This window comes from Eutrigla gurnardus, assembly GCF_963514095.1.
Source record: "Eutrigla gurnardus genome assembly, chromosome: 17".
NCBI lineage: Eukaryota > Metazoa > Chordata > Actinopteri > Perciformes > Triglidae > Eutrigla > Eutrigla gurnardus.
In genome coordinates, this window is record NC_139928.1 from 16556426 (window position 1) to 16573548 (window position 17123).

General features: G+C 46.3%; 1 protein-coding gene across 4 annotated transcripts; it reads right to left on the bottom strand.

Moving 5' to 3' along the window:
- Positions 1–390: 390 nt before the first annotated feature.
- prrc2a (proline-rich coiled-coil 2A) lies at positions 391–16805 on the bottom strand. 4 transcript variants are annotated; one of them, XM_084031921.1, is made up of 17 exons: positions 16568–16805; positions 13600–13751; positions 11864–12041; positions 11638–11734; positions 11428–11509; positions 11192–11335; positions 10603–10844; positions 9827–9915; positions 9565–9716; positions 9001–9103; positions 8733–8907; positions 8432–8524; positions 7656–8202; positions 7266–7522; positions 6836–7145; positions 6441–6663; positions 391–6179 (listed from the first exon to the last, which is right to left on the bottom strand). In XM_084031921.1, the coding sequence occupies exons 2-17, from the start codon at positions 13712–13714 to the stop codon at positions 3143–3145; spliced, it is 5844 nt and encodes a 1947-aa protein (XP_083888047.1). In that variant the 5' UTR covers positions 13715–13751; positions 16568–16805; the 3' UTR covers positions 391–3142. The 4 variants fall into 4 exon arrangements, with proteins under 4 accessions (XP_083888047.1, XP_083888046.1, XP_083888045.1 ...); XM_084031920.1 differs by having other exon boundaries at positions 8989–9103; XM_084031919.1 differs by having other exon boundaries at positions 11623–11734.
- Between the last annotated feature and the right edge of the window lie 318 nt (positions 16806–17123).

Consider the following 17123-nt stretch of genomic DNA (forward strand, 5'->3'; position numbering starts at 1 on the left):
CCTTTGTTAAGATAGTGACATACCTGGAATGGACTCTATATTTTGCTATATATTCTAGATTTTTTTTTCAAAATTTGTGTCAGTTTGTGCCAATCTCAAATAATGTTGAATATTATGTGTAACATTTTAATTCATCTGGCAGCAGTGTTTGCAGACATATGGACTCTTCTTAGAGTCCACCTTAATAGTTATGGCTGCTTTCCTGCTGCTGGCTCACAGATAAAGTACACTGACAGACGTACGTAGAATTAAACCATCATCACCAGTTACACCTATGATGTCTGTGCGATGATTTGTCAAAACATGTGCCATAAAGGAGGCGTTTAATCTTGCCCACGTTTCTCCCCCACCCCCGACAATATTCCAACAAGAATGAGACATGGGATTACATTTTCCATTAAATCAAAAGTAGTTTATTTAACTTTGCCTTCTCTTTATAACTTTATTATAATAAGACACTTCTCTGCTTGTACATTGCTCCCTTGAACTAAAAATGGCAACATTTGTTGGTGGGAATGTAAGTTGGGGTAGACAAAACTTAGATACATACCAATATACATACATGTGTGTATATTACGGTTCCATTAATAAAACCATAAATGGTAAAAAAAAAACGGAAAAAAAAAAAACTGTTTGAACCACTCCAGGTACCTTGGTAATGCTGGAAATTTAGTACAATCTTTTGAGTATTTATTTTTTCCTGGAATACACTACTTTTGTTTTCTTTTAACATGGGTACATAAAATAATGCGCACATCAACATTAAGTGTTAAGGAGGGATGAAGGACTCTTTGAGCCAGTGTTAAGTGTATGGCTACCAATGTATAAACCGGTAACAGGCAAAGCAAGCTGCACCCATGGGTGTGTGTTCATGCTTAGAAGTGATAAAAAATAAAATATGTCCAACTTCACTTGCCTGCAGAAAAATGAATGATTAAATTACACACACACACACAAAAAAAGGAACGGGTGAAGTTCTCCACTGCATGTGATTTGTTTGGATGATGAACATAAACCCACAGCTAAATGTATGCCAGGGATGTATTTAAGAAACAGCAGAATTGTCTTAATGATATTGGTTCAATCAAGTGTGGGAAAACAAGGCAGAAAGTGCTTGCCATTCATGGTTACCCCCCTCTGGTCCCCCATCCCTTCCCGAGTTATTACATCAGAAAACGCACACATGCCACACACACATACACACAAGCACGCACGCGTACAGAAATCATCAAATGCCCTACGCACAACATCCCAGAGACGGTGTTCAAACTGTCGTCGGCGAACAAACACAAACCCCAACTTACAGCAGTGACAGAATTGATGCAGATGTGTAAAAGTTCACCTCGGATGTCTCCGTGTGCCATTTTATGTCTTATGTATGATACAAACTATGCTTACAAGTGAGATCCTAACATCAATCCAAAAAATTTCCTCAACACTCTAGAATCGGCATTATTTGTTGCGAGCGAAATCTTGGAAACCGTGTTAACTGTGAGGTGACTGGTGTGACACCTGGTCAGCATTGTCCTCAATTCAATTAGTTTGGGCTTCTGGTTGCCACCGTGTACTGAAACATCCATCCCGAGGAACACACACGTTGAAAAATACTTTCTGACAAGTTGCTCTTGGTAGTAGTCATGTCTTGGTGTGAGGAGTCTCCACAACAGTACAGAGGGGTGGGTTGAAATAGTACAATACTGAGGCTAGCTCTGTACTCTGGGCCCAGACAGAGTACCTGTCCTGTTGCATCACAAGTAACTTGCCCAAAAACAAACACAAAGAAGGGAAAAAAAAAAAAAAAAAACAGCAACAGTGGGGGTTTTGTTATACTACAAGGAGTGCTTATTAGAACATATTCAATTACCTATTGAAGCATGAACAACTTTTATGAAAGTCAACTTTTCTCTTAAATTCTATCATGACCTACATTTTCATTTAACTACATTGTAAGATCGATAGGTATTTCATCTTCAGAGAGAAAAGAAGTGTTTCCATAAAAATGGAAGTCACAGAGGAAATAATGGATGTTAAAATAAAGCCTTTTAAGCTATCAATAGTCTTCATAGGGAAAACAAAACCCATTCATGACAGAATAGAACTTGGAAACCTTGACTTCTGCAAGACTTCTCCAAGTAAGGACAATGCTACAATGAGGCTGAAAAGCCTAGATTTCCTTAAAAAGGACCAACCAATAAGCAAATGAAATGTGAGAGCAGATTAACTTATGTGTGCATGTGTGAGGGAGGGGAGGGAAATCCAAAGTGGAGGTGAGCACTGAGCAGTAGTACGTCAACAGGTTGTAAAACAGTAATCAGACATAGTTTGTAGACTAAAAAGTCAGCAAAAGGAGGAATTGGGGAATTTAGTAAAAAGGTATTTTAATGACCTGCTTTGTAGAAGAAAAAACACAACCCTATTTCCCAGAGGCTGTAACTCAACAGGGCCAAAAAAAAAAAAAAAAAAAAAAGACACAAAAAGAAAGCAAAACATCTTATGGTACATTGTTCTCATTAAAAGATGAAGCTGCACTCTTTCCCTTGGTGAGGGAAGTAACGCAGAACTGCACTACTGAATACCACCCAAGGCCAAAGCGTGGTAGAAATATACACAGGTACATAAATATAAAAATTAGCCCAATCCAAACATTTTTGCCAATTTAATACCAAGTTTTCATTCTGCACCCACATGACTGCATGTGTTTGTGAAGATGTCATATTTGTGCTTGTATATGTGAGTGTGTGTGGAGCTCTGTGTGAATGTCTTCAGTCAAAACGACGTGCACCCTCCATTTGCAGAACCACATGCTTGTCAAAATCCAACCGGGGTGAGATTCTTGAGGGAAGGGAAGGAGGGGGGAAAGGGGAGGGCAGGGATGGGTGGGCCCAACTGAAAGGAGAGCAAGACGGAACAAACGGAGAAATTTACAATAAACGGACGGTAGATAGTAAATTGATGCAAAGGGAAAGAGGTGACCGGGATGGGGCGCTAGAGTGAATGTGAATACCATCTCCATATACTTTACAATGCACTAATATGTTAAGGGATGCCAACCAGCCATGAAGTAATTATCAAAAAGGGATTAAGATGTGAGAGGGTGGCTTTAATGCAGGTGGGGTTCATTTGAATGTTTTGAAATATTCCATCACTTCCTATTTTTCGGGGAGGGCCAGTTACCACGCCTCTCCCCGCGGTTGCCACCTCCATTGCCAGGCCCGCCTCCCCCTCCACCAGGTGGCCCTCGTGGGCCTCTTCCTCCCCCTCCCCCTCCACCTCCTCCAGGGTTGACTCTCCGGTTCTGTCGCTCCATGCCAGGACGCTGGCTTGAGAAGCTTCTTTTATTAGCCAGGGGCTCTTTCCCCGCCATGTCGCGGTCGACCACACCTCCACCTCCGCCACCCCCTCTTCCCAGGTGGTGGGGATGGTGAGAAGGATAGGACTTCCCGCCTCCTCCATCCCTGTCTCTGAACTCTGTGAAGTCGCTGCTCTCGGAGGCGGTCTCCCACTCCTCGTTGGCCTGGTCAGAGTTCTGGTTGGTGAAGTCCGGGGACTTTGCTCCATGGCTGTGGTGGTGCGGTGGATGGGTCTGTCCAGCATTGCCCTGGTTGTAGTGGTGATGGTGGTGACTATTTGCATTGCTAAGATGCCCCCCACCACTGTTATTGTTGGTTGTTAGTGTGGTGTTGTGGTTAGCATTTGGGGCATTGCCCGTCACAGGAGCAGGGATGGGGGCTCCGTTACTGTCCTGAACTGAATTCAGGGAAGGAGAGGAGGGCCTTCCTCCCCCGATGACCCCCACTCCTCCATTGATACGCGCAGCATTCTCTCGCTCCTTCAGTCTCCGGAAGCGGGGTGGCTTGTCCTGCTGATGTTGGGACCGCCCGTGACGGCGGCGTCTAGGTGGTCGTTCAAACCCACTGGGAGGGAAGCCACGGTTATTGGGAAGCGGGAGCGCATTTGGCCCTCCAGAGTTTGGCGTAGGATTGGTTGAAGCTTGCTGGGTCACAACTCCTCCATTTTCAGTGGAACATAAAGTAGCAGGAGGAGCAGCTGGCAAAGACGACTGAGGGGGATTGGACCCCTGACTTTGACTTTGAGCTGCATCAGCTATCTTGTCCTTCTTCTCTCCTCCAGTTCCTCCCCTGCCAAAGTCTTTGGGTCCAGACGTTTGCGGCGGGCCTTGCTGTTTTCGGGCTGAGGCTGATGACTTGGAGGACCCACTGTGAGAGGTTGAGTTTGGCCCAACCCGGTGTCCCGCAGGTGGCCCTCCAACATTGCCACCACTTCTGTAGGCGTTTCCTCCTCCACTGCCTCCACCCCTGCCCCTCCTAGAGGGTACACCCCTGGGGGTGAAGACCCGGGCCTGGGAACCTCTGGGTGGTGCAGATGAGATGTTGCTGCTGCCAGTGGTGTTGGCATTATCAGAGCCATTCTTGGTGTTGGGCTTGTGGTGGTCTTCCTTGTCTGAGTGACCGAGGTCACTTGCACCACTCTCACTGCCAGTCTCTGAACCTCTCTCCCTCCTTCTCTTGGGGATTTCCTCATACTCCGAACCCTCGCTGCGGGTTTCACTTCGGTTCCTGGCCCTGGCCGGGTTATGCTGGGACCTATCCTGACCTTGCCTGCCACTGCCTCCCTCGCCCTTGGATTCATGGTGGTGGCCACCGCCAACAGTTGAACGGTAGTCTCTGCCACTCCTGCCACCCATTCTACCACGACTGGCACCAGTGGGCCCAGCGGCAGCCGTGTAGGTGCCGCGGAAACCACGGCCACGCCCGTAGAACTCTCCCCCGCGTCCGCGATTAGCTCTGCTGCCTTTGGCGGGGGCTCCATGGTGATGGGAGGTGCCCCCTCCTCTCTCAAAGGAGCGGTCCCTGTCCCTCCTGGAGGAGGACCCTGAAAAAGCTGAAGAAGCTGCATCTACATCTTTGGGCCCTCTACCAGACCCACCCCCACCTCCTGAGGATCGTTCTTTTCCTCCATTCCTGGGTTTGGCTGTCTGGGCAGGCTCATCTTTCGATGCAGCTGATGCATTCTGGGAGGTAGAGGAGGCTTCCTGCTTCATGGTGGATTGGCCACCATCTTTCTCCTTATCTTTCCCAAAGCTGTTTTTTTCTCCTCCATCAGCTTCCCCTCCATCTCTCTTAATCTCCTTAAGCACTGGCTTCTTAATGGGACCAGCCCTCCTGTTAGCATTGCCGCCTCCTGTTTGGTGGGAGGCTTTGTGATCTGATGGAGTGTTGGAGGAGTCCTCTCCTCCACGAGAGTTGTTCCCACCGCCTGCATTTGCTCTCCTACCATGAGACGAACCACCGCCCGTATTGCTGCTGCCAGGCCGTGGGCCCCACTGGGTCTCGGTCTTGTGCTCCCGTCCCCCTCTTTGGTTGGATTTAGGATGAGAGTGCTGCTGCGGCTGAGCATGACTGCTATGCTGAGAGGCAGGCGGGCTGGAGGTCATGGAGGAATGTGGAGCAAAGGTGGGGCCCGTTTTCTCCTGCTTTATATGGCTGCTACTGCCGACACTGCCACTGTTGCCCCTTTCACCGTGACTGTGCCCGACACCTGCTTCGCTCTCTCTCTGGGATGGGTGATGATGCAGGGCAACTTTGACGTTCCCATCTTCCCTGGCGGAGGAGGAGGAGGAGGAAGAGCAGGAGGATGAGAGGGGTGGTTGGGGAGTCTGGGAAGAGTCTGTCTTCTTAGCAGGGGCCTCAACAACTCTGCTGTTCTCTTGTTTATGGGAGTGGAGAGGGAAGTGAGGCTGCTGAGGGTGGTGGCTATGATGGTGGTGGAGATGGGAGTTGCTCTCAACGGAGGGATGATCAGCACGACCGTTGCGATCATAGTGAGGATGTGGGGCTCCCCATATCTGTCCCTGCTGAGACCCTCTCTGAGGCCCTTCTTCCTGGTGGGTGTAGTTATGCGGCTGATTTCCCCTCTCGGCCCTCTGCTGCTGCTGCTGCTGCTGCTGCTGGTGGGGATGCATCCTCGCACCCTGGTCAGGGAAATTGCTGTAGTTGCCCCGTCCACTCATGTAGTGATGAGGGTGGTGGCCCCCTCCCTGGGCCCCAACTTGAGCGCCAACTGGAGGTGGAGTCTGATTGGATGTCCCAGAGGAGGAGTTGGGCTGCTGGATGGGTCCCAATCCACCTTCTCTAATGCGGTGTGGAGGAGTGTCGCTCCTAGAATAAAGAAGATGAAACATTACTAGATACTATACAAATCCATTAAACACACACACACACTGAGTATTTGAAGCATGCAATATAATATATTTATGTTGGATAGAGCATCATATACCACCACACTTGGAAATCTTTTAACAATATAGATAGTAAAAATAGTAAAACTCAAATGTTCCAGCTTGTATGCATCAGAATTTTGTTTAATTAACCTTGAATGTTAAACTTAAATATCCCTCCAAACTGACGGTGTATCCATACCTGGGCCCTTTAGCCACATCGTCATCCTCCAAAACCTGCTTCTGCCGGTGGGGTGATGTTAGCCCACGGCCCTCCCCTCCGCCAGGGAATACCTCCTGCCCCCACGTCAACTTAGGATCCATTGGGGGGGTCCCACGGTGAGGGTGCCCTGGATGCTGTTGCTGCCTGTCAAAGGGTTCTGAACCAGATCCCCCTGAATCGGAACGCTCACGCCCAATGAGTCCTGTGGTAGTAAAGAATTATTTTAAAGAAAATATAAGAACTTCAGCCTGGGAGTTACTGCACTAACCTCTGATCTATGTTCTATAATATAGCAGTACCGTATTATCTAATAAATTACATTTTTAATTATCTTAAAAGCATTTCATCAGATCCAAGTGATAATGTCACATCACCTGATGGGTGCATGCCTGCTGAATAGTAGTCCATAGGCGGAGGGCGGCCCTGCATCATGCGTGGGTCCATATATGGCATCATCATCCAGCGAGGGTCGAAGTTCATTGGCAGCGGTGGGGGTCGGACCATATTGCTGGGTTGATACATGGGGCCGCCCTGTTTGGGGCCAGGCCCCGGCTGAGGCGCTGGACCTGGTGAAGGACCCTGTGGAGCCGGCGGCTGGGGGGACAGCTGGCTTTGCGATACCTGACTGTGCTGCTGCTGTTGCTGCTGCTGCTGCCACTGCTGCTGCTGCTTCAGGAGCTGCTCCTACAGAGAAATTAATGTGAAACCCAACACATAGCAGTTAGTATCAACATGGCTGCATCTAGAATGCAACCATTCAAGCAACACGTGTACTTAAGATAGCAGAAAAGTCCAAATCCTAACCTGCTGCTGCCTCTGAAATCGAGGTGGAAGAGATTTCTGGTATTTTGAGTAACCCTGGCCAGGAGGACCACCGGCTTGACGACCTGCTCCCCCTCCAATACTCTCAATCTTCACTGGTTCGACTCCTCTTTCACCCCCACTTCCTGCACGAATGTGCGGACTGGTCGTGGTCTCTTCCTTATTTTCTCCTGGTAAAGGTACTTCCAGCGTTGGCTGCTGTGGCTGTAACACAGCCGGCTGGGGACACTGTTGGACATCTGAACCAAGAGAAGGTTGTAGGGTTAATTGAGAGCCCATTTTCAAGACATGGAAGCTATATTTGAACTGCCATATTAATTAAAGCCAAATGACATAATAGTGTCCTAAACATTTCAGATGCAAGAAACTCACCTGCACTGGAGTCATAGCTGCTGTTGCTGCTGGCTCGCTGTCGTTCACCGACTCCAGGACTGGACCCTGGCTGGACAACCAGCACTGGGGACTCCTCGGGGTCCACACAGGGGGATGGGGGGTGGCTGATGTTGGGGGAGGAGGCTGAAAGAGATGGACTAGGACTGCCTGCTGGGGCAACTGTCGCGTTTCCATCAAGGCTGGGGCTTTTACAGGTGCTACCACCACCTCCTATGTTGCTGCCCTGCTGCTGTTGCTGCTTCTCATCCAGCCTCTTTAGTTTCTCTGCGCAGGCTGCGCGTCTCTCTTCCTCCATCCTACGCTCTTCCTCCTCGCGGCGGCGGCGGGCTCGCTCCACGGCAACAGAGATCTCAGTGGAGGACTGCTTTCTGCGCTGACGCCAAGTCTCATCCTCATCATTGTCCTGGGGTCCGGGGACCAGCAGGCCTGGCTGGGCAGGAGGAGAAGGCCCTCCTGGTGCTGGTTGATGCTGGGTGGGCAGAGGTTTCCCCAGGCCTTGAGAGGCACCCTGGTTTTGGGGCCGGTCCTGAACAGTTAGAAAATAGGATTGCTCCATTAAGCAGTTTTCAACCATCTAGATGACACCACTACTTGACAAAACTGTTATACAAATGATTACATAAACAGAAACAAAACTCAGAGTCAAAAGGCGAAATTAAAACTAAAGAACTAAAGAGTTATTCATAAGGTCGGGGGGCGGTGGAGGTGATAATGACAGAAATGATTCGTCTATGAGGCGCTATCTGGATGGCTACCTGTCGGTAAAAGGAGTGAGGCCCTTGTCCCAGGAGCGGCCCAGGTGTGGGGGAGGCCTGCTCCCGGGGACCACCCAATCCAGGCCTGCGCCCCTGTATACAGGCAGACACAGTTAGCCATGCTGCACCACGGTAAACCTACACTGACAGAAACACATCCCTGCCCACAAATACGTCTTTCCTGAACAGAATGCCCAAATTCTTCTCCATTTTTAATTTGGACATCTTGTCACAGCTTGAGTGTAGCCTGATTTGGGCAACACTGTTGCGGTTTTGGGCAACAGTCTGGTCAGAATGCTACCTGGTAGTTGGTCGGTGCTCCCTGGCCCCCCCAGCCACTGCTTCCCTCCTCGGCCCGTCCTGGCTTGCTAGAGGGTTGGGGGCCATTGTCAGCATTCGAGGGAGGAGTGCGGCGACTGTCTCCGCCACTGTCCGAGGCTCGAGAACGAGAGGTTGCAGTGGGGGCATCCTGCTCACTGAGGACAAAAGAATAATTTACTCAAACAAATTCTGGTAATGCAGTGCCTAAAACAAATGTGATCTCATGCTAAATGTACTTGGTCACATACCGCAAATCATTCTTGCTCTCGCTTCTCTCCTCTTCCCCTTCTTCATCTCCTTCATCATCACTGAACTTCAACTTGGCGGAGTAATCAATCTCTTCATGAGCTCCTGTTACAGCAAAAAAAAAAAGTACATCCATTTGTCCCACTTCTTGCACATGATTCATCATCCTTCTTGCTAGAACTGATCATCTACCCCTCCCCCTCCTCAGAGCTGATCCTAGTAACTGACTGCTTGGATCAGCAAGAAATATCTGCAACAATAGAACGCATTAATCTGACTCGCTTCAGCTGTCGCCACCTCCTTAATCATTTAGCAGCACATGCACTAAATTAGAATGAAATACATTTGGATACTTTAATGTCACAATTTAATTTAAACTGGGGTGGAACCTCCCATGTACAACAAAAAAACGAAAGCCTCTGCAGCACAAGTTCACTATGACTGAGAATGATTTACTCCTACATACAGATTACATTTATATTTGATTTAAATGTCACATGAAAAAAACACCCAGTCTTTAAACAAAAATGTGTTAGTTGCATATCTTTGAATGATCATTGTTTTACCTGCCCAGCCCTCATCTCCGTCGTGGTCCAGCTCATCTAGCTCCTTCAGGTCATCCTGCTTTAGGATAGGGGGCCGCTTCACGACCTCTCCACCTCCATCGGGTGGGCCGCCCTGATGCCTGCTGTGAGGACCACCCTGCCCACGAGAGAACCTGCAATAGAGGAGGAGGTTCTTTGTAAGTGATGTGTTAAACATACAAAAAAAAGGGTTGCATCAAAATGCACAATACTAGCTTTACAAATGGTTTGGCAAGGAACATACCTTGGAGGAGGCCCTTCCCCGGGTGCTGGGTACCTAAAGGGCCCCTGAGGGCCATAGGGAGCCGGGAAGGGCAGGTAGGGAGGATACATCTGAAAAGAAAAAAAAGACCAGGTTCAGATAAATATATATATTTTTAATAATCAGGAGGGATATCTTAAAAAGGGTGTTAAAAGTTGTTAAACAGACCGATATAACAAATTGATTTTAACAACTACTACTAGCCAACTAGCTAGTGAGGGAGTTAGATTGCATATGTAATGGGGTTGGTTCACCTGCAGCAGTGGACTGTCAAATAGTCAACTATTTTTTCAACAAAAAATAAATAAGATCTTGTTCATGATGACTACAATGCTGTTAGACGTGTTGCAGCAACATTCAACAGTGTTGACAAAATGAAAACATGGCAGAATGGAGGGCGGCATGGCGGCAATCTTGCCACAAAAGATATAACCGAGTTTCATTTTTCTTTTAAACGCTTAGGTTTCTGACATATTTGTTGATTAGATCGGAAATCCATTTTGTAAATCAGCTGCTTCATTTTCACTTTAAGTGTAACTGTGGGAGTAGTATTTAATGTATACAGGAAGTGCATTAAAATAACTAAAGTCATGAAAAGAAAGTGCTCCATCTGAAGACAAGTGTTACATTATTTAAACAGACCCTGAAAATGCACTGCAAAGTCTAGCTGTAGAGAAACAATATATAGTATATTAACTGAAATCAAATACTAGAACATTTGCCTGAAATCACACAGGAAATAAAAGAGGAAAACTTACGAAGGGAGGCATGATCCCTCGGTACTGGGGGAACCCAGGCCCCACAGGGGGCTGGGGCAGGGGCAAGGCAGGGCTGCCTGCGGGAGGGTTCCTCGGTGGCCCGTGGGACTGAGAATTCGGAGGGGGGACCCCAGCTGCCCCATCCATCACCAGAGCCCCACCAGCGCCACCCTCCACTGCCCCCTCCCCAGACAGGGTGGGCGCCAGGGCACGGCCCCCACCGTCCCGCCAACTTGTAACGTCTGAGAACACAGGAGAGGACAGTGCGGTCAGTATGCTTGAAAGGCTCGTTAATGGAATAAGGTCAGAGATGCATAACCATTATTTTAGAAAGTTAACACATACTTTCAACGAAGAGTAGTTAAAATTATGAATCGATTCAAGTTTTCATATCATATTACATCATATTATTTTAAGTACATTTTATTTGTGCCTCATTTTCTTTTGATAAAACAACACGTACACATAATGTACACTCTTGTGCATTTGAAACAATACTACAAGCCAAATTAGTCATTCACAGGAACAAAGTTCACTGATTATATGCACTGGTTGATCAATTATTGGAGGTTAAGTGGGTATAACTCACTCTGGGGGCGGAGGCTTGGTCCGGGCCCATACCACTGATCTGCAGTGCCCTGTTCTTTGCCAGCTTTGTCCTGGTCGCCAGCCGCCTGCAGGGTGGGAAATTCCTCGCGAGAGAATGGCGACGGTAGGTTTGATGCCTTTCCACCTGCGGAAAGGGAAGACAAGGGGGGGGCATGTGTAATGAAAAGCTTATTCCAGCTCATTTCTTATGAGACGTACAAAAAAAGTAACACTCACCATCCCCTTGTATTCCATGTGTAACACTGGCCTGTGCCCAGGACCTTGCCCCTACGGCCTGGGTTGAAGCCGGGGCCAGAGCCTGGGAGGGGGCACACAGAAAGAGACAAACACCATATGATACACATCATCTATGGCTGAAATACATTTCCATGCACACCATCAACTAAGAGTATGAATTTGCATTCATTTTACCAGGACTGTCTGTACCTCTGTAGCTGGCGGGGTTCTCGGGCGGGTCGGTGCAGGTGTCGGTGAATCCACAGGCTGCTGCAATTCCGGCTGCGGTGCTGACAATGCATCGGTACTGAGAAAGAAAAAAAACAGGAGATATTAGACACGTGATTCCACCCCACTACTGTACTGTACTTAATATAACAAGTAAAGGTTGAAAATGTGTGTCACTGTGATTTGTTGCTAATGAAGGGTTACTTACCTCTTTGGGTCCGCTTGTTCCTGTTTGCTTGCCCATCCTGTGCCGTCTTTGGGAACGAGCGAGACGTTGGGATCGTTGCCTTTGTTCTCTGCCTTCAGACTGGGCAGGTTGGCAGGAGGTGGCATACGCCGTGCGGAGGCAACTTTACCAAGAGACTGCAGGCCATGGCGGGGGGGAACTGATATGTGGAAGAGAAAGGAGGTCATTAATACAGACAGAAACTTGACACCAATTAAATCTAATGGGTGCAAGGAGGAGCCTGATGACAGCGATGGCGTTTGCTAGATACACAATTAGGATAAGTAGTCGACTGATGCGGGTCTTTCATTGGCCGATGCCAATATTTAGAGAGCAGGGCGGCCGATGGCCGATCTAAAATGCCGATATCATGTTTTTGTTGTTATGTTTTACGTTGCATCTCTGTGCACATGATAAATAAAGAACCTTGAACCTTGTTTCGCATCTGATAAAAAAGAATAAAATGGCGTCCGATCCGCTCACTGTGCTGCTGGCCCCGCGAGAGCCTCCCCTGCGCTCGCCGCAGCTGCCCCCAGATCCCCCGTTTAATACAATACTACATCCCGACTCGCAACGCCGGGAGCTCACGCAGCAGATGGCTCGGACTCCGCAAGGCTGCCTACAGATGTTTATCGGCCTCGTGAGTGCAGGCTTTGGCCAATGGTGATCATCTCAAAATTCCATGAATGTGTCCGATTAACAGGGCGACCACTAATTAGGATGCTGAACAGCCAATGAGGAAAAAGGCTTTCTGGTTTCAGACTGCTGATTCTGACGAATACGGATTATAAAAAAAGTCTGTAGACATTACAAATCTTCAGCAAACCCACTTCATTGAGAGATTTTAGATAAGTATTAGGATAATGATGCTCACAGAAGCATGGAAAAGCCTTCAGATTCTGAAAAGTGAAGCCGTGCTGAATATCAATCCGCCATTTGTTTCCCTTAAAGCTCAGAAAAACCAAAGCAGTGCATGGCTTCACTATGTAGGAGGAGGAAGTCTCTAGTTTAGAAAAGGGGACAGCTGCTTGGATCAAGTGGGGAGCTTCTGAATAAAACATCGACTGGGGACTGCACAGAAGTCAAACAGCGTCCACAAGTACGCCTCTGTCTCAGGTCAGGCTCAGTGGTCCCCAGCTAAGCTGACATGTCAAGGCTCGAGTCAGTCACCTTCCAGACTATGCATAATTTATTTTAATATGTCCACAGAAACATTCTACTAGACAATGTTTTTTTTTTCCCTTTCTCAGAGTAAAGACCTTAAAATAATGGTAGAAAATATCCTCGATTCCTGAATAATATCAACAGCATCTGAGAAAAAAAAAAAAGGTTGGCAGGCAGTTGAGAAATGTAGCACATCATCCACTTCTGTAGGTCTGGTATCGGAAATCAGCACCAGAGCTATTAGGGAGACAGTGGGATAATGTATCAATGTTGCAGTGCTTGGTGTCGGGATATGACACAGCACAGCCAGGCACTTAATCCACAGCCAACTGATCAATCCAACTAATATTTTTCATAAGCTTTGATCTGATTTATTACAAAACAAGTCACATATGTAGTAACAAAACAGAACAAAAGTGGCAGAACATAAGGGGCGCCTAACAAGCGATTTTGAAAAATAATATCCTGGGTAGAACGACAGAGAGGTCGATCCATTACAGTGGATGTATGTTGTGACAATGCAAGCTTGGACCTGACAGGACCAGGATACTCACCAACAGGCTTTTGTGTTTCAAGGCTCTTTCCTTTGTATGTATCAAACAGGTTGAGAGACGCATACTTGGTTTTGCCTTCCTTCCCCTTTGCAGTTTGCCCAGAGCGCTCTGACATTGCGCTGTCCGCTCATTGAGTATGGTGAGCCCTGAGACTGGAAGGGGAGGCAAAGACAGACAGAGATTTGATGCCAGGTTTACACAGAAAGTGAGAGCAAAACTAAGCTAATTGTACATGCATGCCTTCAAAACAACTAACAGAAAATTACCTCACACATCAAAATATCCTGAACAAATGTGAAGTGACCCAACAGATTTCAACTAGGGGATATGAAAGCTGGATTTATGTGGTATAATTAAGCACTCATACAATAACTTACTGAAGCTTTGACATAGTTTAGGTCTCTGTCTCACAGAAGAAATGTTGCGCATTTGAATTATATACAGTTACAAATGGATGAAACAAAACTTTTTTTTCAGGACATTTTAACCCAACTCACGTATCCTGGTATGTCTAAGTCACATTTTACTCATGTATTTACATCCAATTCATAAATCTAATCGATATTTAATTTATCATCACATGGTGGTGACTCATTAAGTTATTTTGCCAATCTTCATTAAGTATCTAACATAACATAAGGAATGTATGTATTACAGATATTAGACAAGTCAGATGTTTTGACAGGCCATGCCTCACTTCACAGCGCTCTGTCTCATGGAGGAGCACGTTTTTATTATTTGCACTAGAGACAAAAGTACCTGTTCCATAATAACTTACATATTTATATGAACCCTTGGGTAATATTTAACCCATATGCTATATGCTATGCTAAATATACATTTTATTTTGACTTGGCAAATAACCTGAATATCATTAAAAATATTTTTTTATTTCAGGCTTATTCTGGAAGTTACACCGACATCTGTTTGTGCCCCAGCTTTCTATGAGACAGGTGGATTATTACTGGGATAACAAACATATTTTTCTTCTTCACAAATTGTATATCAGAGAGCTCCAGTAGTATGCCATCATAAATACAATGTGTTTAATGTGAGCAGACATAGTACAGGTCAGACTACACACCTCATCGTAGGAAACTATACAAAAGAGAGACATGGTCTCTATGGCAACACATTATAAATGATATTCCTCTGTCTTTCCTTGGCTCCATGGCAACTACAAGGCCTTTAGCTTGAATTATTTTACTACACATCAATAAAAACACACAGTACTGACATATGTCAAATTCAGAGTGACTTGGCTGTATCAAGCAGGTTAAACAGTTGCCTCCCCTCCACCCAACTCCACAACAATTACTGAGAACAGATTTTTTGCCTCAGATTATAATGCTACAAATGACATTAGTTATTGAGTCCTACATTGAATTAACTAGTGAAATGATGAGAGTCGTTCCATGTGGTCTAGGGACATATTTAAAGACAAGAAACAGTTCTGTAAAAGATTGACCCATGCGTACTTGACAGCTCCTCAGTATACCCGAATAACAGGTCCACCTGTATAGGTGGATGCAGCAAGGCTCGCGCCAGCAACGTGCTGTGCAGTGAGTCAAGCCAATGGATTCAAATAGCGATGAATATAAAACCACAAACAAAACAATGCTGAAACCCTAAAGCCAACCTCCTTCTACAGCGAACTGATAATCCCCATGACAAAACGCACTGCAATATGCACATCGCTCAGAAAAATAAATGCACGAAACAAAGTGAATTGACTACCAGGCAGCAGGCACTGCATCGTGCCTCAATAGCCAGATGAGATTAGAAAATTAGGTCGTGGGATGGCTGGTCAACTACATGTTGTATGGGGGATTAACGGGGGCCAGCAGCTACACTACCAATCCATAACTGCAGCAACATATACCACAAAGAGGCCTTGTAAAGCTAACGATAAACACCCGCATGGTGTGGACACAATCAGCCGATAGCGACGACAGTAGCAATTGCATTTGGCACAAAATATATGAACAACAGAGCTAAAGCTACAGACGTAGAAATATATCTGTATTGCAGTGCTAACGTTGGCTAACACAGGGCCTCAGTGTTCGCGTTGGGAGGGGGACTGCGTTGATGTTTCATAATGCATTCTCAACACCTTGCGGTAACGTTAGCTTCTTTGCTTACTATGTGAGGTGACTTCATTATTGAATCCCCCACACTACGTCGCGACTGGACGTTTTCATCGACGTTGTTGCTCTCTCTAATCGCTCGTAGTAGACCCAGGGAACGCAGGAAAAATATATATTTTATTGGGAGAACAAAACAAAATGGCGGTGGAGACAGGCCCCGGTGCATATTTACGTTGATTTAACGTTAACCGGTTGTTTAGCATAACTTAGCTCAAACGAAATCAACTTGTCATCATAGAGCCAACGTGTAAAGACGTTGGTAATTTGTACAAAGTGGGGGTAACTTTAACGAAAACTATCCATGGAAATAAACGCCAGGTTTAGCTAACGTCGGTGTATCGTACACTGACAGTGTTAGCTTAAACTACAGGAGCTTCAGCGTATTCCATGAGACCAACCCGTGCTAGCCGTTGACGCTATCCGCTAATGTTAGCTACGCACCGCGGATTGTTACGGCAAACGGACGTTATTGTCAACGGCAAGCTAATTTGGGAGCCAGTATCACCAGAAACTGAATACATCTATGGTTCTTCACAAACCGACTACACACTTTTTTTTTATATGACAAAACGCGCTAGTTAACCACGTAGCAAAGCTAAGGCTAACGACCAAGGCATCCACCTAACATTAGCTAGCTACCTAGCTAGCAACAACAACCAAGACGATGTCTTTCCAAATAAATAAAACCGCCCATCCACAAAACAAGCCACCCGCGTATATGCTAACTCCGTTATCCAAGGATGATTGTGATTGTTTCTGCTCAATATAATATAACTAGTCGGCGTTTGCATAAAAGCGTGCAACATTTTCCGGCCACTGACCTGGTCTTGTCCCGACTTGTCTCGAGGTTGTATCGCAGAATGAGGTTAGCCTATGCTATCGCGTAGCTTTCTAGCAAGTGACCCAGCTAGCTAAGCAACGTTATCCTCCTGCATAGTCAAACACATGAGGTCTCCGCAGCGGATCGCACCAAATAACCACGAGTTGTACTACAGAGAGAAAGAATGTGTTCGGCTTACTTGCACTCCTTTTCTTTTTTTCCCAAAAATAAATGAAAAGGGAGAAAGAAAATTGTTAATACTGGACTCGATCCGTCACTAAAGAGCCGTCAACGGCTACTGGGTAATTCCGTGAGATGGAAGCCGTTTGGGACCGCTAACGTTCGGCGTTACAGTATGAAAAAAAAATGCAACTGCTATTTATTTTTTTTTAAAGGGCTTTGGAATAAACGTTAATAGAATCATTATGATTCCTTTATGGATTGAATACGTAATTTGACTTTAGATTGTTCTCACTTTTTTTAAATTATCCATCATCTCTGGAGCGTCATAATACCATTATGAGGAATGAAGATGAAATATGCTTTGTAAGCATCAA

What these genes read in the sequence shown, in the direction of transcription:
- prrc2a (XM_084031919.1), bottom strand. Translation starts at nt 13,714, where the DNA reads ATGTCAGAGCGCTCTGGGCAAACTGCAAAGGGGAAGGAAGGCAAAACC. An exon ending in ACATGGAATACAAGGGGATG is followed by an intron (nt 11,336 to 11,427) that starts GTGAGTGTTACT and finishes CCCTTTCCGCAG; the next exon opens with GTGGAAAGGCATCAAACCTA. An exon ending in GAGAGCAAGAATGATTTGCG is followed by an intron (nt 8,908 to 9,000) that starts GTATGTGACCAA and finishes TTTTGTCCTCAG; the next exon opens with TGAGCAGGATGCCCCCACTG.